Here is a 24,345-nt window from a genome sequence, read left to right on the forward strand (position 1 = left end):
GGCCATTGGATGCCGTTATGCCCAAGGGCAATTAGGCATGGAGAATTCGAATTTGAGGTCGTTTTGTGTTTTAGAGGTGGTTCCGGTCTGGCCTTAAAGTCAGGGCAAAGGTTGTAAGATTGTGAGTTCTTTATAATACTTGTCTTAATCTTTAATGTTGTTTTATATTACTATTCTGAGTGGGCTCTATCTTAAGTGCAATTGACTGAATGGAGTTTAATAGCTCTTTTATCCCCAGTCTAGTTGACCACAATCTGTCTTATTTTAAAGGCTATGGGTCATGCGCCAGATACGGATTTGGACAGCAAGGATCATCGGTCTCAGCCGCCAGTCTAAGTAGAGACTTAGTGGTGTCATGAGGAGCAGGGGTCGGGAAGGCATGAGTGGCCCCCACTACAAGGCAGAGAGCTGCCGGCGCCAAAGGTCTCAGCCTCGCAAAACTTGACAGCTCGAGCTCACAAACATTCACACCTCCGTCAACCGACTTCAGCAGTCCCCTTCCACAACATGTCGCATCTCATCAACCCGCTCGCGACGGCGTCCCAGCTGTACCACCGCTCCTCCTTCTCCAGTCTACCTCAGGATCTCCAGGACGCCATCTTCATCGCCACTCAATGCCTCACCCAGGCCGCCGGCCGCCTCCTCGAGCTCCCTCAGTCCGTGACTGCGCAGGCCAACGTCATCCTGGCACGATACTGGCTTGTCGACTCCCCCACGGCCAACGAGTTTAGTGTAACTCTCCCTCTCCTGCAGTCTCCCATGCACCAGCGTCCTGGCGTCTCCCCCTCATTGCGATACTGACATTGCGTAGGACGCCTCCGCTGCCGCCCTCTATCTTGTGTCCAAAATGGGATCGCAGCCTCGGTCGACACGCGACTTGTCCACCGTCTACGCCTACCTGCTATCGGAAAACTCATCATTTCCGCTCCCCCGAGACGCGCCCAGAAATGTTCCCAAGTCGTACTACGTGTCCGAAGCCGACTACTTCAATTTCCAAAATCGACTCCTTGCCATCGAAGCCCGCATCCTTTACACACTCTCCTTCGACACCCATGTCTCTCTCCCCCATCCTCTGGCCATCACCTATCTCCAAACGCTGGAATTTCTCGCCCAGCCCAAGTCCACAATTTCTCTCCGTACTATTCAGTACCTCAATACGGCGTTGCTATCGCCACAGATGCTGTTTCTTACCCATCAACCACATGCACTAGCAACAGCCGCCATTTACAATGCTGCTCGAGATGCCGGCGCCAAGATGCCCGAATGCGAGTGGTGGGAGGTCTTTGATGTCGACAGGGAAGAGTTGGGATTTCTGGTAGTAGCCATGCGCAGCGTTGAGAACTGCTTGCGCAAACAAAATGATGACATGCCTCACCTCGCACGAGGTATGCTTACCCGGGCGGCCGTGGAGAGTGAGATGCAAAAGAGGGGGCTGCGTGCTGGCAATGGCACCACGGATATCGACGAAGAGCAACATATCATGAATATGATGGACAGCAAGTAGGGATCTCCCTTGCTGGATAGAGTGAGCCTCCATCCTGGATCACTGATACCATTTCATGTTCGGTATCAAATTCGGTCCAACCTTCACCAACTGTGGGAGCCCACGCCGCTTTTGCATGCCAGCCAAGACTATATAATTGACTCGACATGGAATGTCATTGGGTGCCTACAAGGACTTCCTGAGCATCAGGCCACACCCCACGCTTCGAGAAGACCTTGGCAACATCGACTATTGTGACACCGAACAGGTGGCAACATTTGTGGACCTACACCCTGGACTCCTCACGGCGTAATGGTGAATAACACTTGCACCAGACTGGATGCCGACAGGAACGATAAGAGGGACATGAAGGAAAACAAAATATGAGAGCGAGTGGAGGGAAGCCATGGGATGTTGTGTGCTGCCAACGAAGCTTTCCAAGCGAAACGCTTGACATACATCATGCATCTGCATAACCCGGCCGGCTCTCGGATGACCGCGTCTATATTTCGATCCGGGAGGTGCCAAAAGCACTCAAGTGCACGAGTTTGGGAGCACGATGCCCTAGTGACGGAACAGTGGCCTTGTCTTTGCAGCCGCAGGCGGGCGGTTGGCGCGATAACGCGAAAGCTTTGATATTGTCGAGCAACCATGTGATTATTCTGCAGCTCCCCCCGCGCTGCAGCGTTCTGGACCGGGACCATTGAGTCCGGAAGACGTGGTTGGCAATGGCAGACGGGGCTTTCTTGATGCATTGAAAAAAGCCTCATGGACGTGCTCCAACATAATATTGCCAAGGCTCTATTCGCCCAGGCAATTCTCAGGGACATGCGGTGAGAACAAGCCAGGGGATACTTGCGGTACAAGCCAATCATCCTTGCGTCCATCGTGGAGCCTGAGTGCGGGGATAACTAGTGTGTACTGGCTCTCCACGATGCTCTGTTGGGAAGCTGACCTTCCCTCAACGTCATCTGGATTGTGAATCCCATGGACGAGGGATTAGCTGTCTAGTGCCATCCTGCCGCTGCAGTCAGGAATCACGCCAACCGCCCGCGTGGTTAAGGCGGACAAGGCGTACATCACCAACTAACCCGGCAAGCCTGCCTTGACAGGGAAGGACTTACATCAAGGAGACATTGGACCAACATCTGTCCATTGCTTCTGGGCTAACAGACCCGGTTTCCCCTCTCCAAAGGGGAGGCGCCGTGGGCACAGCATCCGAGACTGGCCGAAAGTGCCATTCAGAATCATGGGTGCTATCTAGTGGTGTGCATGATCAGCCGTACCATCACATCGTCAAGTCTGCAGGATGGTCGAGGTCATCCCAACACATGACCAATGCCTTGGGACATAAAAGTGGGAGATGCCCGGGAATGGCGGATCGTTAGATACCCGCCGTGTCGCGCCAATCGCAGAGATTCCAAGTAATCCCACGGTGATACAAGTCGGCCTCGCGGGTTTTTTTTTGGGGGGGCGACCGCGGCCAAACTGTGGGCTTCGTGGGATCGGCGACGGGCATTGGCTATGAAGGCGAGCCCCGTCGGCGTCTTCTAGAAGGCGTACCGACCCACACGCCCTAGCTGCAGGTGCTTTTCCGTCCCAGCCGTGCCTTATCCACCCCCAGGACTCCTAACGGGGCCTGGACAGGTCGCCGGTCCACGGTGACTGGCCGTGGCGACCGGAGTTTGGTTTGTGGCATGTCCGGAGCCGTGGGGACGGAGCGCGATGCCGCTGGGGTGCCCTGGCAGCCTTCAGATCCTGGGGCTAGGTACGTAGTGAAGAAAATGGCTCACTCCTTTAGCCTCAAAGGTTGGTCCGTGGATATGTGCGTCCTTGAGGCGTTGTCAAAGGGTCCTTGAGGGGAGATGACGAGATACGTATCCTGTGCCGTCGAGGTATATTAAGGGACGTCGTCCCTCCCCATCGTCCGTTTTTAAAATCCAATCCTCATTCCTCTGTCTACCTGTATCGTCAAGTCCTTAATATCTACTCGCCTTGTGACCTCTTCACTTACATCATTCACAACACTCTTCATCATGCCTGAGACCACTGCTCCCGCCTCCACCAGCTTGGGTGAGAACAAGGGCATCCGCTTCCAGATCAAGACCGGTGGCGCCAGATACACCTGCACCCTCCAGGACCGTTCTGTTTAGTGAGTATCTTGCGCCCCGTTTCACATCGAGCATGTCACTGACCAGTCTCACCAGCGAGCGAACCAAGGCCAGCCGCCAGAACTCGACCGACTCGGTCACCTCCAACGCTTCTACCAGCACTACCTCCTCTCACTAAGCCAGTGGGTGCGTATGTGATGGAGCAGAAGCACTGAAAACGGAGATGGGGGGATACCGTTGAGGAATTACGTGTGGTATCATCACACCCTCACACAGATTGCGGGCGATTGGGATGGATACGACGAAAAGGCCGGCTCTTCGGCCAGCCCAGGAGCAAGATTGGGGTTGGGTTTATCGATATCATCATTGGCATTATTAGCGACAGGTACGGGGCATAGGCGTCCCATGAATTGTATTCCCCATTTTGACGTTCATTCAATCCGTCCACATTACAATTGCTCAGAGCTCACATACGCATCCCATGACGTGCATGCTGTCAACGAACCCTTCAACACCGCCCAAGGAAGGATATGAGAAGACAAGCCAAGTTAGGTGTTCGCTGACGACCCACTCTGCCGAGCCAAGTCTGCCAGAACCCAATTGCCAAGTTTGAGGGTTGTGCTTGGCCTGCTTGGCTTCTGTCCTCCTTGGTGACCGAGTGCCGAACAGAACCAACGTCTCCACCGCAGGGATCTATGTCCCTACCAGGACAGGAATCCCGGAGCGAACGCACGAACCCCCACAGTGATTTATCGGTCCTAGCATACGTCGGTCACAGAATTAAGCCGACCCGTCCTCACGACTGGTGCGAACCCCGACATCTCCGATATGGAGCCGGGGGGACGAACGGCGGTTTTGCGGCTGGCGGACTATCGGAGACAAACAGGAGTGGGTGGGCTTTTGGGGGTGGACCGTGGTGGTATCTCATTCCCAGCGCAATCGGCGGCCGGACCGGGTGGGAATTGATAGTATCATTACGTGCTGGAAGGCGTTGTTTGCCATTCAAGGGGCGAGAAGATTTACGAAGTGTATTAAATGCGGTTGGTTGATCCCGATGATGGCTGCCGGCTAGGTGGCGCTTCGGGGCTACGTCAGCCAATGGCACGAAGATGCCCCAAAGACGGAAGCAATGCTGACGTACTACAGACGTTGTAAACCACGACTAATAACACACAATGTTGGGCTCTCCTTTGTCGGCCAGGCAGACCTGGGCTTGTACTGACTGGGCTTGTACTGGACCTGGGCGGGCTGACTCGAGCGAGCGAGGACGGATCCGCGGGCCTTACTTTGGGTCACTAACTGCCTCACGATTGCACCATGATGGTGCTATCCACCTTGGCAAGAGCCGTGTGATAACAAGGGTTAAGGCGAAGACGGTAAGTTCCAGGCCGCCCTGAAGGTGAAATGCGAGCCTCTCCGGCGCATGACGTTCTCGACGCCCCGGAAAGCTAAAATGGCAATGGTGACAATCTGACTGCTGGATGACAGAAGCTGGCCGGCTTTAGAATCCGGGCATTATAGCCGGGCGATGATGGCACAGGAGAGTGTGCCATGCGTACGTCACGCTCCGGCCACATGCGGCGACCAAAGGCCATCGCTCTCCGTGGGTGTGAGGATACGGTACCGGCATACTCTGGTAGCTTTTGTTATTAGTCTCCGAGTTTCCGCTGGTTATCAAGGCTGGCACAGCCCAGCCCAGCCGGGTCCGACTCAGGTCAGCTGGAACCCGAGCGGACGACGTCTGTTTTGCGAGGGACGGGACGTTCGATTTCCTTTTCCCTCCTGCCCATCACCTCCCTCTGCATTTGACGCTGCCCGCTCGGTCAAGTTTCCGGCACCTTCACCTCAGAGCGACGTCTCTCGCTCGCCGACACTCGCTATCGCGTGCCTCTGCGCTCTGGAGTTGAGACCCGAGTCCCCCGCCGTCCGTCACGCGACGACATGCCGCACCCATTGGTGGCCACAGGTACGTAACGGTGCGGTACATAACGTTGATCACCTCACATGTCTGCTGCCCCTCATTTTGGCTGTTTTGGGCGTCTCTGGCGCTGGGCAGTTTCGTCGCCGTCGGGGGTCCAGGTCAGTCGTCGTCGTCACCTCGAGGCCGTGTACAAGGTACACTCGCGCGTACTCGTACCCCGCGCCGCCGACGTCGACTGCCTGGCACTCAGCCCCCGTGGAACAGTGGGATGCTTGCGAATCACAGCCCTGACTGCCCTGATCTGCCCTGTGCTTTTCCCGCCCCGTCCACTGTCTTGCGCTGCGCTGCTGCCTCTGCTATTGCTTCTGCCTATACCTCTCCTTGTACCTGTCTACCTGCAAGCTTGTCTGCCTGAAATGGTCTGCTGCTGTGCCTGAGCTGAGCGGCTCACTGACTGATCTCCTACCGCTCACCCGCACTGTTCATCCACCACTCACCTGCTGCAACTCCCCACCTGCTTCTCTGGTGGCAAATCCAACCGCCAGAGGACTACGCAATCCAATCTCCTGCTTTGCCGCCTTGCTCTTCTATATCGCTACCTTGTCATCATTAAGCTGCATCGATTCCAGCTGTTTTATTGCATCGTACTCGATCAAGACATCCTCTTTGCCCGTCCCTTCTTGCTCAAGCTGTTTGAGTTTCGTTCTTGTCGCCCCACTTTTGCTTTGGTGTGCTGCCCGCTGAGCTAGAACCATCCGTCTTGCATCCTGCATCCTGCGTCCTTCGTCCTTCATCTACGACTTGCGTCCACTCGGACGCTTCACAAGATTCGAGATGCCTAACCACATTGTTCTTGCCTCAGGCGCTGTAGTCGCTGTCACCGTCGCCGTTGCGACCGCCGTGGCCATTTACGAGTCGCCCGAAGTGCGCCGATACGCCGATGATGTTCGCCGCCGGGTAGCCTTCGCCCTGCATGCCATGGGCGACGGCATCAACCCCGCCCACCGCGAACCACGCTTCAACAGGCCCGAGGACGCCGAGGGCTTCATGCAGTCGCGCCGTGGCGCTGGTGCCGAAGACGGCGTCGATGCCGACGAGGAGACCCGCCGGAGACAACGTGAGGAGCTGCTTTATTGGAACTCGGTTCGTTTGGAGAAAGAGAAGGAGAAGGAGGAGCTGGAGGAAGCCAGCAAAACGAGACCTGCCCTTACCGAAGGCCGAAGACGAGGCTCGTCATTCGATGACTTCCTCCGCCAGGATGACAGCGCCGAGCAGGGAACCTTCGTTTTCAACACTGGTGCTGATACTCGGGGTGGGGTCGAGGGTCTGCGACATCGAGGCGACAACTCTCGCGGCTTTTCCTCCATTTACGCCAACCCCTTCGCCGACGAGAACCATATCGATACCCAGGACTTGGATGACATGGAGACCAGCCACATCTCTCCCACCAAGGACGAGATGTCGGACATCTACAGTGTTACCACTCGCGACGACGAGAAGGTTCTTGTTTCCCCCGAGCCTGTTCCTGCTCTGATCGATATCGACCCTACCCCTGCCCGCTCCGAAACCGCATCTACCGCCACCATCGAACGCGAGCTTGGCCCCGATGAGTTTATGACTGCTGGCCAGGAGGACCGACATGAAGCGTACGCCTCAATTCAGGCCTGGGCACAGAACTCCAGCCCTGATTTCTACTCGCCACTACCCGTCACTCCCACTGCTCCCATTTCCGAGCCCGAGCTCCTCAGCGACGGCCAGCTGACTCCTACTGACTCAGTGTCCCTCGTGGGCTCCGGCGACGACGTTGCCAACGACGTCCAGTCTTCCCGAGATGGTGAGACGGGGCGATACTACGATGTGATGAGCGAGAGCTCAGGCATGGCAACTCCTGCGAGCTGGTCCGAGGTCGGTAGCGTCATCAGTGAGAGCGATGCTCCAATCCCTGTGCGCTCGTAGTGTCGTGTATTATGCAACTCGTCACTGATTTGAAATTTCTAAAATTCGGGTTTTCATGGGAGTACAGATACGGTTTGGGAATAACAGTACATATGCTTGTAGGCTCAGTCGTTTTTCTTTGCGGTTTATCCTTATAAGGATGGAGTTTGGGCACACAGTAAACAACAGTTCATATATCCGCTACTACATCTATCATTCAGAGTCCATTTACCTCGAGGTGATACTGTTCTACAGGTCACCGTCCTTCTTATCCTCGAGTTTCTTGGCATAGTCGCTCCAGAGTTGCTCAACGGGCCGTCCAACCAATTCAGTCCAAAATTGCTTCTCTTCATACCGCTGTATCCGAAGCTTCTCATTCATACGGCGGATAGTGCCCTCGCCGAAGCGTCGCTCAAGGTAGTCGAGGAAGTAAGCCGTGTGCTGATAGCCACCGTCCCATTTTCCGTCGGCGCTACGCTTCCAGTGGGGAGGGCTGAGGCGGCAGTTGAGACGAACCCAGTCGGCAATGCCCTCGATGAGCCCGCCGGGGCAGGTACCGAAGCCGTTTCGCTGGAAGCAGTGAACGAACTCGTGGGTGATGACGCCGGTGATCTCCTCGGGGCGGCGGGACGGCGGGCTGATGCGGTCAATGTAGCCGAGGGAGAAGTGGACCTCCTTGTGGTCGGAGTCGAGATCGGAGCCCGTGGTGTAGGCGACGCCGGGCATGTCGCGGAGGATGAGGGTGATGGAGCGGGTGGGCGGGAGGGTAGTTGTGGGGCAGTCGGGCGACGAGTAGAGGAGCGCGAGGACGTTCTGGGCGGCGGTGGCGAGGCATTCGGCGGCGTTGACAGCGTCGAGGAAGTGCTTTGCGCCCGGGTGGGAGAGGTCGCGGATCTCGACGCGGAGCTTGGGGAGCGTGAAGTCCGGGGTTGGGTGCTTGCCGTGTCCGAGCCCGGCTCCGGCCCCGGTGTCGGCGGCGGTGTCGTCCCCACCGGCTGAGGACGTGTGCGCCGGCCGGGAGACGGCGGCGGGTGTGATGGTCATGTCGAAGAGGGCGGCAGGGGAGGGCGAAGGGGTTGTCGGGGGAGGGTGAGACATGCGAGGCTGGCGAAGTTGCGATGGATTCGGGTTGTGAGGTTGCGAGATGCCAACCTGTGAACGAGGCTGAGGGGATGGCTGCTGACGGTGTTGACGGTGCTGGGTCGGTGTGCGAACCGTCCGTCAGGCAGTGCAATTGGGTGGATCTGGCCTGTCGTGAGACGGAACCAGGGCCTGGTCCGTTCGCCAGGCGTGGAATGGAGGGGTAGAGATGCTGCTGGGCTCCGAAGAGCCGCGGCTGAGGAAGGGTCATGGCTGGGGATGGGTACTAAAAAGATCTGAATGGAATCAGGGAATGGATTCACATGATAGTTCATGATACGCGTTCAGTAAGAATAAACATTGAGTTGAGTGAATGCCATTATTATGGTTCAAGTCGGCAGGTCTGGAGAAATGCATATGCAAGCAAGTTCGTAGCTAATCTCTAGCAGCGATGATTGTAAAACAGACGTACAAGTCAAGACAGGCAGACAACCAATGGATTCGCTGTGCCTCGAGGGGTCGAAAAAACACACCAGAATCTTTTGCAATGGCGCTCGACTTATCTTACTACAATGGAACCTAGTCAAGGCGTCGGGAAGTCCCCTGTTGGGAACCACTGACATGGGAATCTTCACTGACTGAAGAAATTCTGGAAATACAAAGACCATGTGAAACGGGGCTGGTATAGAAACAAGGGATCAAGCAACAGAGCCAGTCTAACGATGTATTCGGAGTGGAAAAGGTCTTTACTCGATCTCCTCACCCTAAATGACTTCGAACAATGTCTTTGCATGCCAATTCCTAGCTCGTTGCCAACCTGTACTAGTCGGCCGGCCTACCAGGAACCGTAGACGAAGAAAGGGAGTAAGTGGAAAATAGTAAAATGACAATAAAATAAGAAAATACAATAGAATAGGCCATGTAGTTCGATGCAATTAGGATTAGTATGACGTTGGATCGAGTTCATTCTTGGACGTTGAAGTCGATTTGGGTTGGATTGGCTGCAGCGCCGGTAAGACCTGAGTGGAGTGCTTGGTGGAAAGCCAAGGCATAAAAACGCTGTGGTTCAAGGGATATTGTTATTCGATGCAGTAATGGTATAGCGCATCTTGGTAAGCTTTCACAGGGCGGCATCCTGAGACTTGGACCAAGTTAATGCAGGTATGGAATTGATTGACTTAGGTTTATATACTCCGTACCTAGACATCATCTCATTGACATGGCACCTCTGATGAGCGTGAATGAGCTTCGGTAGGTAAGCTTATTAGTGGCCTGTGTGGCCTGTAGCCTGTAACCTGTAAAGCCCCTCCACTGCCCCGCCAGGTTTCGTTCTTCCCCACCGAAAGGGCCGCGGGCTGGAGGTAGCGCTGGAGGTAGCGCTGGAGGTAGCGCTGGAGCTGTTCCACCGGGGCAGGCTGCAGTAAAACGGGCAACTGGAGGTGGGAATCTCGAAGCTGGAGCGGGGCATTGATGGGCACTCGCTAGGTGGCTTCTGGGGGGCTCGGGGGGGGGGGCCTCTGGCGGGTTTTGGCGGGTTTTGGCGGGCATTTTCACCACCCGCTCGGGCTACTACAGCAACCCCTGGCGGCCTGGCCCCTTGTTTTCTTCTCGGCGCCCGACATCATCAGACACCTACGCCAACACCAACAAAGCAAAACCCCCCCGCGAGATAAACTTCTTAGAGCTAGTAGCACAACAAAGCACAACAAACAACAACAACAACAACAACATCCACCACGGCAGAACCCTCTCGATGCGCTCGTTAACGACCGCGCACCGACTTCCCCGCCCCCTCTGCTGAGTTTTCCCCTGTCATCTCCTGTCCAAGTATCCCCGCGATAGGTATGTCTTGGTCTCCCTTGCCCCCTCATCTCCCGTCCCGTCTCAATCTCCAGCAACACCACCACTATCGAGCGCCGAGATGAGGATGGGACAGACACATGGCGCTTCGCGTCCTCGCGGCGCGTGCGCACACCCACATCACTCCCCCGCCGCACCACCACACGAGCTGACCACGCGTCATCTCCCATAGCAGATTCGTTTCCACAAGCTCATGGCCGACATCAAGGTTACCGACCAGCAGGTCGCGGACCTGGCGACCATCCTTCGCGGCGACGGCAGCCTCGACGGCAAGGTCCAGTTTGTCACCGCCATCAAGTCCGGCATCAAGCAGCACAATGTCCCCGAGACCTCGGTGGCCCAGCTATTCGATGCACTGCGAGCCGCCGCCACGTCGCAACATGCCGCCCTCGTCAACGCCGGCTTCACAGCCCTGAACCACCTCCTGACCCGCCTGTCGCGACAGGACCCCAAGATGCTTAGCAAGGAGGCCGTCCGCACGCTGCCCGTCGTCATCGAGAAGCTCGGCGACAACAAAGACAAGTTCCGCTCGCTGGCCACGCACTCCCTCGTCACCCTCTATGCTGTTGCGCCCGTCGATGTCGAGCGATTCATCCGCACTTCGGCTATGGGAGGAAAGAACCCCAGGGCCAAGGAGTCTGCAATGGCTTGGCTCTTGCAGGTACGCAGATAAAGACAGACGAAGCCTTCTCTACACAAAGACATATGCTGAACTCTCCTAGATGCACCAGGAGCAAGGGTTGCCGTTCCGTGGCTATGTTCCCGTACTCATGGAGCTCCTTGAAGACGCCGATGGCATGGTGCGCGATGCTGCTAAAGGCACCGTCATCGAGCTCTTTAGGTAAGTTGCCTGCCCCATCACGGATCCCAATATCAATAGATCTGACTCCCTATCAGGAGCGCACCCAATGCAGCCAAGTCCGACCTCAAGAGACAGCTCAAGAACTTCAAGGTTCGCCCTGCCATCGAATCGGCAATTGTAAAAGAGCTCGCTCCCACATCTGGCCGCCCCGAGACCCCAGCCGAAGCCCCAGCGCCGCCGCCACCCCGTCCAACCCTTTCCGCGAGCGTATCTTCCGTATCGCACGAGCGTCCGATAACCCCCGGCGTCGATACCAAACCCGAGACCCTTGACCCTCTCTTTGTTAACACGAATCGCGAACTCGACGACATCTTTAAGGAAATGGCGTGGTTCTTCGAGGGCAGAGAGTCGGAGCAGAACTGGCTCAAGCGAGAGGAGTCCATGGGCAAGCTTCGACGCCTCAATGTTGGCAATGCCCCAACCGACTTTGCAGACACTTTCCTCGCTGGACTCCGAGGTATGCTGGACGGCATCATTAAGTCCGTCACCTCTCTACGAACCAGTTTGTCAAAGGAAGGCTGCTGCCTCGTTCAGGATATCGCAGCGACCTTTGGCCCCGCCCTTGACCCTATGGTTGAGCTTCTGATGCAGACATTTATTAAACTGTCTGCCGGCACCAAAAAGATCAGCTCACAACTTGCCAATGCCACGGTTGACATTATTCTGAGCAGGGTCTCATACACCCCTCGGTTGATGCAGCATATCTGGATTGCCTGCCAGGACAAGAACGTTGCGCCGAGGACATATTCTACTGGCTGGTTGATGACTATTCTCAAAAAGGAGGCCCAGCACAAGAACCATGTTGAGCACACGGGCGGTGTCGATTTGATGGAGAAGTGTATCAAGAAGGGCCTGAGTGATGCCAACCCGGCCGTGAGAGAAAAGATGAGATCAACCTACTGGGCATTTTGGGGAGTTTGGCCCGCACGGGCAGATGTGTAAGTTACCCCTTTCGCTCGGGGATCCTGTGGTCGGCTAATGGGAGACAGTATCATGGAAGACCTCGATGGGACGGCCCAAAAGCTACTCAAAAAGGACCCCAATAACCCGAACTCCCCTAAGAAGGGAGAAGCTGCCCCGGTGGCCGCTCGCCCAGGTCTTGGACTGTCGAAGAGCACCATGGGCACTAGCAAACCCAGCATAAGGGAGGCGATGCTCGCGCAAAGGAAGGCGAACCTGGCGGCAAAGAATATGCCTGCTCGACCCGGATCTGCCATGTCCCATTTCTCTCCTGTGAAAACGACCTCCAACACCACCACATCAAGCAAGCCCTCGGGAACCCGCACCCGCCCGGAACCGACGGTCTCCGTGAACGCTGCGGGTATGTCTGGGGCCCCCATGCGGCCGACAAGGAAACGGCCGGATATCCCAGCTCGCCCAGCGACAGCTGGTCCCTACTCTGTGCGAGGAGGCCACTCGTCGACTGAAGCAGGCAGCCCGGAGAGCATCAGATCCAAGACTGTGACGCCGAAGCCTAAAGACACGACGCCTAGGAGGACGGGTCCCCGAACGCGACCCGGCCATGCGTCTCATGCCAGCGAGTCTAGCTTGCCTTCGCCCACTGTTGCTCGATCGGGCACTAAGCCTGCCGCATCGCCCCGTGTGAGCCCTGCCAAGTTGAAGCAATCTCGATCTGCCATGCTGCCCTCCAGCAGCCCCTCAAAGGCTAACGAGGATTTCACCCTTGTAGTCCCAAATGTGGCCAGCCTGAAGATCTCGCCGCCCCCAGAGGATGAGCCACCCGCGAGAGAGCCGGTGCCTGAGACTGCCCCTGAGCCTACTCTTGAGCCCGCCGCTGAGATTATCCCCGAGACCCCCGCTGAGTCTGTCCCTCAGCCTGTGCCGACGCCTGGAACTCCCGCATCTAGCGTGAAAGTGTATGAAGACCCTTTCACCGATGACCAGGCGACTCCCAAGCCCACTTTCAACATTCCTGTGCTAGAGGATAGACCAGTCAACGCTGACGCGGCCACCCTGCTCAACGCAAATGGGCAGGCTTCCATGAACGAAGCTTTATTAGACTCGCCCGAGAAGGCTCGGCAAAGCCTGAGGCTACTAGACAGCGGCATCGCGAGGATTAAGTCCCGAACTCTCGATGTCCATGGCTTCCGGAAACTGCAGTCCCTGTTGCGTGAGAGCAAGGGTGTCTTCACGGATGAGAAGTTCGAGGCCCTCCTGATTGGCCTGTTCCAGTATCTTGAGGACCCCTTGCCTAGTCTCGCGCCAGAGAAGGCCCAGGATGTCAAAGCTCAGATCCTGGCCACCATCAAGCTCCTTCTCCGCAAGGAGCGAGACAACTTCCAGCCCCATGTGTCCAAGGGCCTTGAATCCCTCCTTGAGACGCGCGCTGCGTACGATACTCGGGCTCATATCGTCAGTGGCCTCGAGGTCCTGGCAGATGAGCTTGTCACCATTGGCGACGGCTCTGAGATCGTCGTCGTCCTGACCAAGCGTCTCGAGGGCTGCGATGATTCTGCCGCTGAAGACAGCCGCATCCTTAGCACTGGCCTGCACGTCCTGCGCGCCATGCTCGATAAGCGAACGAATTTTACGCCTACCGACTCGGAGCTTGGCCGGCTTGCCTCCCTGGCAAGTCGGTGCCTGAACTCGGCTGACTCGGGCGTTCGCATGGATGCTGTCCAGCTCTGCGTCGCCCTCCACGCCCGCGTCGGTGACGGGCCTTTTTGGGATTCCCTGAAGGGCGTCAAGGACGACCCTAAGAGCCTAATCACGTACTACATCGTCAAGCGGCAGCGCGAGCAGGGCTCCGCAGTCCCCGCCTGAAGATGACCTGGAGTGAGTGTGTACAAACAGACGGCGACACGGAAGAGTAAAAGACAGGGGCCATGTGCCTGGGCGTTGGATGTCGGAGTTTGGGACAGAAGGCGGATACTTGGGGTTCTGGATTGTCTTTTCTTGTTCTTGTTCTTGTCTTTCATCCCGTACAGTTGCCAAATATTTTCCGTTACCAAGCAACCCCATGTACCAGTCTGTATTGTAGCCTTAGCATTGTAATCAAATCTAGACACCCTAGCTCGACGACAACGCGGAACAAACACCCGTTAATCGCGACCATGAGAGTGAGTGTAAGTGTGAAAAAGTACGACACTTGCTTGAGTTTTAGAAGGCCTCGTGGCTCACCCACCCCGATCTATGACGGGACTAGCCACCCATGAAATATCAAGGCTATCACGAAAAGCGCAGGAGAAAGAAAATCTCAGAGGGAGAAGCCCACAACTTTCACTTTTCATTTTCCAAATCCCAGTTTGCATCCTGAGTTAGCTTAGGGGTTCATCTTTCCAAAACCAAGGAAACGTAACTAGTTCCCCATTTCAACGTAGACTGGTGGTACATGTCCTCTCGCTCGCAAACAAACCCATCCGAAGAAAGACAAGCTGCTATTCCACCAAATGACGAACAAGAACCGAAGAAACCGCATCCGGGGGGGGAAGAACAGAAAACGGGTCCAAGAGAGTACCGTTCCAGAGAAACTCCACAGCAATGAATAGAGGCAGTTTTCTGTTGTTTTTTCTTTGTCCTTCAAGTATGGGAGGAACCCCTTGTCCTTCCACGAACTCGTAGGGAAAAAAAGAGACAGGGAAGGACGAAAAAGACGAGGTAGCCTCCAGATTGAGTTGCGCAACAGCAAATGATGCACCCAGTTCCAGATCCTAGCAGCGCAAAGCAGCGACGACGTTCATAACCAATACTCCCCCTTCCCCATCACCTGGCCACCCAGTCTGCCGCCTGTTCACACAAGAAGAAAAAAAAAGGCATCAAAAAACGAAGTGGATATCATTAAATGTCCTAGCACAAACGCCCCGTGTGTCAGAGGGCACACTTCGAATTGAAAGGGTTTCAAATCCAAGGTGCTAAATCAGAGAAATGACCCATGAATGTCGCGGGGAGGGAGACGATCGTAATCTCCTGGTCAAGACGGAGGAGTTTCCAAGGCCGTCTCCAACTCGTTAGTGTAGACTTAAGCGTCTTCAAAAATGGTGTGACTGTTCTCGATAACGAACTGGATCGCGATGTTCTTGGCGTGCATGTCCGTCATCTCACGTTCCAGACTGGTGTCTCGCATGATAGTAGGAGCAAACACGACAGCCAAGTTCTTGGGGGACATCTGCGCAAGCGGTTAGTCGGCAAACAATCATACGGGAATGGAATCTATCACATACCAGGTTCTCAGGCTCACGCTTGGCGACGCGAGCAAGATGGAACATAAGGAACTCCAAACAGTCACGATGATGCTGTGGCATGGAAGCAAACGTCTTGTGCAAGTGAGTGCATCGTTCCGTCTCGTCCACAACCGCTGAAATGTATTAGCTAACATCAGTGCATGGGAAGCTAAGCTCTGCTTACCAGTTGATTCCAAAACGCGCTCGTAGACGTCGAACGTGAGCAGAGGCATGGGAAGCTTTCGGAAGTATTGCTTCAGGACACTGGTGACGGCAGTAATATCTAAGTCGGGGTCTGAAATGTCGAAGTTCTCATCTTTGCTGAAACCGTCCTTGATCATGTTGACTTGAGAGTTACCGCCCGTCTTTCGGTAAATTCCTTCTTGGTCCATGCCTCGGAGCTCAACTTCTTCGATACAGCGGGTGACAACACTGGGGATTTGGCGGCGCTCGTACTCAGATCGTTCTGACAGCTCAGATCCGAAGAGGACTGACGGAGGCTCAACAGGGTCCACCGCATTTACGTTGTTCATCGATCCTGACTTGGGGATGGTAGTCTTCTTGCCAAAGAAGCCAAAGCCCGGCCGTGATGGATCGCCTTGCATTTGTCGGTTCTGCATGTTGTACCCGTTGGGTCCGTTGAGGACAGGCCCGGGCATGGGCTCTTGGGCCACGGTCATGTTGTATGGCATGCCGATGTTCTCACCTGTCAGACCTCCGCCTCCGCCTCCTCCTTGTCGGTGTTCCATCCGTTCTCGGTCATTCTGGAAGGCAACGACAGCCCTGTTGACACCCTTTGCAACCTGGGCGAGACCTTTGGAGCCCTTCTTCCAGTTGAACTTCTTGGCTTGGCCCTTGCGGACTTGGACCACGGTTGGTCCAGCCTCCAAGATAGGCTCCTCATCATTTGGCACCAGCGTTGTAGCGGTTGCCATGCTAGCAGCATCGAGATTGATCGAGGAGCTGTTCAAACCCTTGGTCTGGCTGTAGATGCCTAAACCACTGGCAGGCTTGCCATCTGAGCCGATATGTGACTTGAACCGCTCCTGGATTTGATGTGTCAGATCGTTATTCATGTCCGCAAGTTGAGCGTTCTTCGACGACAGCTGTTCAAACTCTAGCAGAGCACGGTCTCGGTCGGCAACTGCCTGGTTCTTCTCCTCAATCAGATGGTCGCGTTCCTCGTGTAGCTGCTCGACCGTCGCAGACATGCTAATCTTCAGTTTCTCAAGCTTCTGAACAAAATCCTTCAGTGCAGAATCCTCGAGATCTCGTGGGTCAACGGGAGTCTTGGTTTCCTTGGCTCGTTCAACGTATCCAGCTAGGACCTCGAGCTGTCGAATCATAATCTCAGTCTGAGTATCCAAGAAAGACACCGTCTTGCGCTTCTCGAGCAACTTTTTGTTAAGGTTCTTGAGATCCTTCTCGGTCGTGAACTGCCTTTCTAGTTCCGCTACACGTTGCTCAGAGTTGCGTAGCTGTCGCTTCAGGAACGCAGGATCATCGCTAGACGTAAGAGACACAGGACTACTGATCTCGTGTCCCTGACCATAGTCCTCAGCGATTGGCGTTCTGGGCCACCTTGGTGATCCAGTCGCACGAGTGTTCTCACTGATGCTTCGGCTATGACCGGTCCTCGATGAGTTATGGCCGGGTCCGTCAACACTGTTGGTACGGCCATGTTTGACAGCGTTGGAAACACGACGCAAGATCGAGGTGGATCCTTCATCGGTGCCCCAGATCCTGGCCATGTCCTCGTCCATGTTCAAGTCACCGCCACTGCTCCACCTAGGTAGCTTTGGCGAGACCTTGGGAGACCCGGTGTCATCCTTCGAGCCAGCGGGTTGTTTCGCGCCAGGGGCCTGTTTCGCACCAGGTTGGGCTTGGCTGGCCGGCGGTGGCGGTGGTGGCGGGGCGGTTCTCGGTTGTGTGTAGTTTTCGTTCTTGGTCTTTTGCTCGGGGACGCTCGGGCGGGAAGGCGTTCCTCGCACAGATCCATCCTCAGTTGTCTCTTGTCTGGTTGGCTGTCTCTGCTTTCCATCGGCTGTGAGCGTTGTTAGTAACTCATCTGTCTGTGGGTTTGGCGATGGGATAGGCATACAGTTGCTCCTTGCTCCACTGGAGGGCAGCTCTTTCCTGGAGATGGGCTTCGCATTCTCTGGTCGTGATGATGTCCTGGACATGGAATCCATCGATGCCCGGATCTCTTCGTCATCGAACCGCCGAGAATCTTGAGATGTTCGCTCCGGGGGAGTTGTGGCATTTGAATCAGAATGCGGTAGGCTGCCATGACCGTCCTTTCGCAGGGTGCCATTGTTTGGTTTGGACGAGGTGCTCTCTGCGGGAATTCCAGATGACTGAGAGCTGCTTCTTGACACCAACTTCTTGCTCTTGGGGGCATCCTGGAGCTTGAAGTCTTCCTGGGGGGGCTGCCGACGAGTGCTGGACTTTTGAGACCGCTCCTCGACGGCGGGAGATTGGCGGGCTGAATCTGTCCTGGAAGACTTAGAAAGCTTCCGGGATGGCGGCTTCGGAGGAGTCTCATATTCTGAATTCGAAGATGGCTGGCGGGCCTTCTCCTGGAAAGCTATGTGTGGAGTGGTGTTATGAGAGTCACTTCGCTTTTCTGAAGACGCCGATTTGGTATTGAAATAGTCCTTGTCCTTCGGCTTGTTCCCAGACTCCAACACGCTGTCGGTCGTAGACCGAGGGGTCGGACCTGGACTGGGATCCAGTGCCACCGAGATGAAGAAGCTGTCGGCACCGTCGCCGGAACCGTTCTCGGCCCGCGAGACTATGGTGGAGTTGCGATTGCTTCGATACGTAGACGCCGGCAGCCCCAAACCCTCGGGTTTTCGATCAGGAGAACGAGCAGGCCGTAGCTCGCTTTGAGATAAGGGTTCGCTGCGATCGTGGGCTGTCCGTGGACGCGGGGAGAGCTCGGTGGCGGTGTCAGAGTCGGGATCCACACGATCATTCGAGAAGGCATTCGGCGGAATGGCATTGGGGGGTAGGGCGGGTAGAGACTTCTCCGTTATCATGGGTGAATGTTCTTTTTCTCTCGCTTTGGCCGCCGCGGCAGCCTTGGACTTCTTTCTTCGTCTTGCCATTAGGGTCTCATGGCAGCCCATACAGAAGATGCCCTGAGAGGTCCTGGCATATCGGAGGTTGTCAATCTTGCGTTTGCAGTTTCGACAACGGAAGCAGGTGGCGCAGAAGGCCTGTTCCCCCGTAAGGATAGCCAGGTCTTCTATCTTATTACCACAGGCACTACAGCTGTATGTGCAATTGTTGCAGATGAGAGATCCATCGCCAAGGAGTAGGAGGTTCGCATCGGAGTCTAGGAGGGTGCTGCAAGTGTTGCATCGGAAGCAATCGAGATGCCATCGGTTGCCAGCTGTAAATCAGGTCAGCTCGTTGGTCTGGAGTGTCACCAAAGTGGATGTTGGAAGCTCCTTGAGACGGCTGTCTCGCAATGCAGTCAAATAGAGGAAGCAACTGCACCATGGAGATGCAGCTACCCAGGTGGACATACCGAGTTCGAATGCTTTTCCTTCCTCGAGGATCTGCAGCATTTCAATCGTGTCAGCAAGTCAGGTATAAAGCCAGCCGGGGACGGGGCCAGCGAACCTCTCCACAGCCCTTGCAGGGGAAGACATCGTCAGTCTCCGTCTCCATAGGACTGTCTAGGTAGTCGTCCACGATGGTCGACATGTTGGGCGGATGTTATGTAGCAAAAAAAGAGGAAACGCAGCCTCAGGGAGCTGAGTCAAGTGAGCGAGGGGTGGCGATGGCGGCGGTGGCGGTCATGAAGACAGGTGCCACAGCCCAGGGAAGCAGGCGGGTGGAGGTAGCTATGGAGCTACAATCATGGACGAGGCCCGAGAAAGCGACAGGCAGATCGGATGTAGGTCGGCGGGTGATGGCCTCGAGGGCTCGGGGCGCGAAGACGTCGACGGGAGGGAGCGGTCGACGGAGTCGGCGTGGAGGAAACGTTTGTCGGAGGTTTGGCACCCGAGGTCTCGGGATGCTGCGACGGGCAAGAGTTGTGGGCGGAGGGTTTGATGAGGACGAGGCCACAGGACTGTTGGTCTGTGGAACACGGCCAGGGGGGACGCTGTGGTGCAAGGAGGGGCGCGAGTGTCGAAGCAGGGTGAGTGAGCGAGGGGGCGATGTGCGATGTGCGATACGCTGGAGAAGTTGTCGATGGATGAGAGGCGGCGTGTGTGGCGGTGGAGGTGGAGGTGGAGGGTGGAGAGGGGGAGGTTAAGGATGGAAGGAGTCGACCTCGCAGGTCCCAGCGCCAGACAACGGAGGCAGCGAGAGTGTGTCTGTCTGAGAGGACAGGATGGGCCAGTGTCAGAGAGAGGAATGGAAACAGAAACGGAGACGTGGATGGGGATGGGACGGGATGAACAACGGCAGGGTTGAAGGATGAGATGTGGCATGGGGATGGGATTAGGGATTAGTTAGGGGGTGAGGGGGACAACCGGCCACCCACCAGCCTGGAGCACAGTGGAAGGGACTGGATCGAGGTACCCAACTCCCAAGTGCGGGTAGCTTCGTCGAGGGCAGCGTACTAACTGCCTTACACAACCCAGGGATTGTACTAGGTAATTGGAAGCCTCCACCAACAAACCTACTCGTTACTCTCATACTCCCCTACTCCCCCAGCAAGCTCCAGCCGCGAGGTACCTGCTGAAGGAAGGGGGTCGCTGCTGAAGCTGGCTGGCAGGGCTGCTGCGTGCGTTGCAGAGACCTACCTAGGGTTGGGGTTGGGGGGATGGACGGAGGCGGATTGGCGATGTGGATGGGGAGGAACCAAGACCTGGATCACTTCACTAAAAAAAGACACACCCCTACCGACGCCCACAGCGCAATTCTCCTTTTTTTTCTTTTTCTCCTTCTTCCTTCTTCCTTCTAGGCGCCTCGCTCCGTCTACAGCACCAAGGGCCATCTCCGGGCGGCGGTCAGCCATGGAGTTCACGGTTCGCGAGCTCTGTCGACTGGAATGCTAATTGCCATCCCCACGTACGTATGCCGTACTCGTGGCCCGTGGCGGGCGAGGGCAATTGCAGGGTTACGAGCGGCGCAATGTGGCTCGACAAGTACCGTACAGGGGGGGTTGGATCCTGTACCTTACGCTGTGCGGCCTCGGTGGACGCACATGTACTGGGCGAAGCTAAGAGAAGTACCCCGAGCCGGAGCTGATAGCTCGTACCTGGGTCACCTAGTGCGCATGGTGCAGCGCCGCCCGCAGAGAGGGGGACCCTCAAAGGCTCAAACACACTTGTCGGCCAGTCGTGGTGGAGTGGCTTCCCCTGATGCTCTGGGGGAAGCACCAACAGTGGGACCGCCGCCGGGTCTTGGGTTGGCCTGGGAGGCTGCTAGGGCACCTCCTGTAACTCCAGTGCGCCGTTCCTGTGAATTGTGATCTGAGATGGTGGACATTGGGACCCGACGGGGGCTGCTGGTGAACAGCCTAGTAGAGGACGTGCCTGCGGATGTGTTGCCTCTGCTTGACGTCCGTGATGGCTCCCGTCCTGATGGCACGGCGGAGGCATGGGGAGATTTATGGCATGGGAAAGTCGACAATACCAATTCTAAATAAACCCTTCGTTCGTTCGTTTCTTGCTTTCTTCTTCCCAGATCTACACTAGGGATAACGCAATGTGCTCTCCCTCCACCCCCATGCCATGTTGATCTCCCGGCCCCAACTGCAACATGGCATCTATCCTAATTAAGCCAATTTCTGACAAACGCCGCTCGTTGTCCTTTGGGCGGCCGTCCGCCACAACCACAAGAAGGGCGCCGCCTCCCACAGTCAACTGGTCGCCAGGCTAAACCCGCCCACCTGCAGGCGCCGCTTGGTGCCGTGATGTAGGGAGGGTGGAGTGGGTGCTCGAGCAATTTGGCCTTGCAGGCGGCGCGCTTGAGGCGGCCGCGGTGGCCATTGATGGGTTCGCAGGAGGTATGCTCGTGTTCTTTCAACAAAAGGTCAATTAGAGCTCCGTCGCAACGTCAATCCAATGGCTGGGCAGGCGATGAGAAAACCGCTGGACTTTCAGGGAGAGCTGCCGAGACACCAATGGCAAGACATTGAGCTGGCTGTGGCTGGAGCGGAGGAAGGCATAGCGTGGCTGGCACATTGCTGACATTGGTTTGGTGCTGATGCTGGTGTTGGTGGATGGGTGGGTTGACTCAGTTTCTCATCCACATTACCTGGCACCGCCCGGGAGCTGAGGAAAGTGATTACAGCACAGTATACTCCGTAAACCCGACCCATTGCTTCCGAGTTTATTAGAGCCTGTTGAATGCTTGCTGTCCTGTCATTTTTTGTAATGCCTCACAGGAGCCTAACTAGATGTTCGCGTCGTCGTGCGTAGACATTGTCCTCGTCGCCCCAGCCTGGCCCTAGCTACGACTCCACTACCATGCAATGCCCTCCACCTGCGAGTTTGCAGACCGACCCTCTCAACAAGATCCAGGAAGAGGGCACGAGGGGGAGTGGAGGTGCCCGGCTTCTCTGCGCGAGAAAGGGGCCGGCGACATCTTGATTAGACATGCTGTCAAGGACACTGTACTACTACGTGCTAATCCGGTCCTGTAAGGTAAGATGATGGATGGGATCAGATAGGAAAGCCGGCCAACCACTTTCCTTGGATATTGGAATACCATAGGCTCACATCAATGCGCTAATAGCAACGGCCTTTGCTTTGGGTTCTTGGCTTCTCTACCCTCGCACATCGCATCCGTAATCGCCGAGGCTATCATCTCCTGTCATCCAGCTGAACACTTTTGCATGCCCCGACGATACCGAGCCACTTTCAGCTCTGAAATCTCACCATGATAACAAACGTGTTCGTATTTTTCCAGTCCTTGCCCTTGCGTGGCCAACCGTGAATGGCTCTCCGTCGGCCGCCCTCTCCGGTTTCCCACGTTTCTCACTAATTACAGCTCGCTGAGGGTTTAGCTGCTTCCAGGCTGTTGCATCTCGGCCGGCTGGCTGCTGCACTACACCTGGGATCTGGGCCGGCCCTGTAATTAGGCTGCCTCTCTGTCTTTCCGTGCCACAGCCTCGCAACCCTCGAAATTCAAGCATCGAACGCACATCTCTGCTCTGCTGTTTCATCTAGAGTGTTTCCTCGCTCTCACGGAGTGCTGAAACCCAAGCCACGAAACAGAAGAGGAGAAGGGGAAGCATCCCCATTGCCAGCACGATTTGGATCAAAGGGTCTCCCTGTTCCCTGCTGATGCCCTTGTCCCTGTCCTTGCCCTAGCTGACTCCCCCTCCATGCGATTAACCTTTTCCCTTCTGATGCTCGCATACCTGACAGGGTACATGTAGTTAATGGGCACCCAGCATCTCGCCGCTTCGGCGGGTACGCGGCGTGGTGCCTTGCTGACCTGGATAATGCCGTGAGAGGCGGCGAAAACGGGAGTTATTTTCGTCCTAACCCCGTTGACGTATGTGCTGTACTTACCTTTCATAGGCCGTGAGAGTCCCGAGGGTGGCGTTGCTCGACATTATGAAACCACGTTTCTCCCACTTGGACAGACCCCTGGACACGCGATGCAGCTCAGCAAACCCGAAACGGAATAGTCACATTTGATGACTGCTTACCTACAATGCGTGCAGGGATGCTGTATGGGCATACAATTTAATGCTAACCAACGTCGTCGTACAAACGTCTGGGTGCTACACGGACTGACTCTCCTGAACCTCGTCCTCGGAATCAAGCAGATATATTGATTTCCCCGGATCTGATACACTGCACTTCTGGACTTGCTGCAGCCGTGTACACGAAATTCGCAATACCAACTCCGCCAGAGGCTTTCTCTCTACCTAGGTTGGTATCCTCCGACAGGCATTTGGAGGGGTCCAACAAGATGCTCCAATCGCATCTGTCCAGCAAGGGGCAAAATCAACCCACCAAACCCCATCCTCATCCTCGCTTTGTTTCAAGATGTCTATCCTGCTCCGGCGCCCAGAATTTTCCCTTGGAGGCAATTTATTCCTCATCCCATCTCCCCCATCTCCCGTTCCCCTTCTGGACAGCCATGCCGATACCCGGCATGGTTCTTCTCTTTCGCTATCGCTTTGCCCGCTCGCACACACTCAAATGCCCTGTACATGCGAGATATACCCGGGCCCAGGTACATGCCTCCGCAAGGCGTAGCCGGCTACGACGCTGCAACGTCGCAATGGGAGCGCATAGGCGGCCCTCCCTCCATCTCACGCACACAGAACCTTCCTACCCTTGGTGATCGCTCACTCCCAGTCGTGTTTCAAACCTTTGTCTTCCCGGTGGGTTGCGGACAATTAACTACCGTGGCATACTACTATACGGTTGACCGCCATGAGCTTCTCTAAACTTAGCCCTTGTCTCATGCGTTGAAATTTACATTGTCACGTAATCTGATCCGCGGGGCGGTTCTCCTACGCCCAGACGTCGCAGGTATATTCGTAGAGCCGCGGGCAGATGATATCTAGGGCGCGGAACTAGGTGCGTAGTACTCCGTACCAACCGGCCAACTCCCACTGACATGGGGAGACACACCCCGATCGGCTTGGCCCTTCCAGTTGGTAGGCTTAACACATGCAAGGAGACACCGTATGATGATCCACTGCAACTCGAAACACATATGGATCGCAGGCCAGGCACAGGTCCATGATTGCTTCGGCTGACGCCCCAGAAGCTGTTGCTGTCCCTTGCGACTGGACGTATACCCACCCATGCCAGCAACCCTCGTCGCCTCAAGGCTGATTCCTCCACTGATCCATGTCACGGCCAGTCTCAACCGAGCATCATATTCACGGCAGTGCTTCAAACCAGAACCATGAGGCTGATTTTCCCCTCATCCCCTGGCGAGTGCTCGGCAGGTCCGGGCCCAGTCTGCCACCTCGCTGA

The 24,345-nt window shown here is 55.9% G+C and overlaps 9 protein-coding genes across 9 annotated transcripts; 6 read left to right on the forward strand and 3 right to left on the reverse strand.

Moving 5' to 3' along the window:
- Positions 1-507: 507 nt before the first annotated feature.
- On the forward strand, positions 508-1,504 carry BGZ61DRAFT_527004 (cyclin-like protein; the record flags this gene model as incomplete). The annotated part of the gene is made up of 2 exons (XM_046253047.1): positions 508-732; positions 812-1,504. The coding sequence occupies 2 exons, from the start codon at positions 508-510 to the stop codon at positions 1,502-1,504; spliced, it is 918 nt and encodes a 305-aa protein (XP_046110789.1).
- Positions 1,505-1,644: 140 nt separating this feature from the next.
- BGZ61DRAFT_90185 (uncharacterized protein) lies at positions 1,645-2,635 on the reverse strand. The gene is made up of 2 exons (XM_046257199.1): positions 2,450-2,635; positions 1,645-2,394 (listed from the first exon to the last, which is right to left on the reverse strand). Exon 2 carries the CDS (start codon positions 2,368-2,370, stop codon positions 1,786-1,788), a length of 585 nt encoding a protein of 194 aa, XP_046110790.1. The 5' UTR covers positions 2,371-2,394; positions 2,450-2,635; the 3' UTR covers positions 1,645-1,785.
- An 884-nt stretch (positions 2,636-3,519) lies between these two features.
- Positions 3,520-3,772, forward strand: BGZ61DRAFT_527005 (uncharacterized protein; the record flags this gene model as incomplete). The annotated part of the gene is made up of 2 exons (XM_046253048.1): positions 3,520-3,635; positions 3,691-3,772. The coding sequence occupies 2 exons, from the start codon at positions 3,520-3,522 to the stop codon at positions 3,770-3,772; spliced, it is 198 nt and encodes a 65-aa protein (XP_046110791.1).
- Positions 3,773-4,782: 1,010 nt separating this feature from the next.
- BGZ61DRAFT_90172 (uncharacterized protein) lies at positions 4,783-6,078 on the forward strand. Its single transcript, XM_046257198.1, has 2 exons — positions 4,783-4,970; positions 5,083-6,078. Exon 2 carries the CDS (start codon positions 5,123-5,125, stop codon positions 5,804-5,806), a length of 684 nt encoding a protein of 227 aa, XP_046110792.1. The 5' UTR covers positions 4,783-4,970; positions 5,083-5,122; the 3' UTR covers positions 5,807-6,078.
- A 271-nt stretch (positions 6,079-6,349) lies between these two features.
- BGZ61DRAFT_340380 (uncharacterized protein) lies at positions 6,350-7,471 on the forward strand (the record flags this gene model as incomplete). The annotated part of the gene is made up of 1 exon (XM_046239303.1): positions 6,350-7,471. One exon carries the CDS (start codon positions 6,350-6,352, stop codon positions 7,469-7,471), a length of 1,122 nt encoding a protein of 373 aa, XP_046110793.1.
- A 228-nt stretch (positions 7,472-7,699) lies between these two features.
- On the reverse strand, positions 7,700-8,494 carry BGZ61DRAFT_340182 (peptidase of plants and bacteria-domain-containing protein; the record flags this gene model as incomplete). The annotated part of the gene is made up of 1 exon (XM_046239288.1): positions 7,700-8,494. One exon carries the CDS (start codon positions 8,492-8,494, stop codon positions 7,700-7,702), a length of 795 nt encoding a protein of 264 aa, XP_046110794.1.
- A 2,089-nt stretch (positions 8,495-10,583) lies between these two features.
- On the forward strand, positions 10,584-14,036 carry BGZ61DRAFT_489805 (clasp N terminal-domain-containing protein; the record flags this gene model as incomplete). Its single annotated transcript, XM_046250257.1, has 4 exons — positions 10,584-11,051; positions 11,113-11,231; positions 11,288-12,190; positions 12,242-14,036. The coding sequence occupies 4 exons, from the start codon at positions 10,584-10,586 to the stop codon at positions 14,034-14,036; spliced, it is 3,285 nt and encodes a 1,094-aa protein (XP_046110795.1).
- A 1,195-nt stretch (positions 14,037-15,231) lies between these two features.
- On the reverse strand, positions 15,232-19,147 carry BGZ61DRAFT_341105 (uncharacterized protein; the record flags this gene model as incomplete). The annotated part of the gene is made up of 6 exons (XM_046239375.1): positions 15,232-15,378; positions 15,434-15,567; positions 15,618-17,477; positions 17,535-18,830; positions 18,969-18,999; positions 19,064-19,147. The coding sequence occupies 6 exons, from the start codon at positions 19,145-19,147 to the stop codon at positions 15,232-15,234; spliced, it is 3,552 nt and encodes a 1,183-aa protein (XP_046110796.1).
- A 1,171-nt stretch (positions 19,148-20,318) lies between these two features.
- BGZ61DRAFT_441391 (uncharacterized protein) lies at positions 20,319-21,284 on the forward strand. Its single transcript, XM_046244573.1, has one exon. It carries the CDS (start codon positions 20,445-20,447, stop codon positions 20,865-20,867), a length of 423 nt encoding a protein of 140 aa, XP_046110797.1. The 5' UTR covers positions 20,319-20,444; the 3' UTR covers positions 20,868-21,284.
- The last annotated feature ends 3,061 nt before the right edge of the window (positions 21,285-24,345 follow it).

Source organism: Ilyonectria robusta (genome assembly GCF_021365365.1).
Source record: "Ilyonectria robusta strain PMI_751 chromosome Unknown BGZ61scaffold_2, whole genome shotgun sequence".
Classification (NCBI taxonomy): Eukaryota; Fungi; Ascomycota; class Sordariomycetes; order Hypocreales; family Nectriaceae; genus Ilyonectria; species Ilyonectria robusta.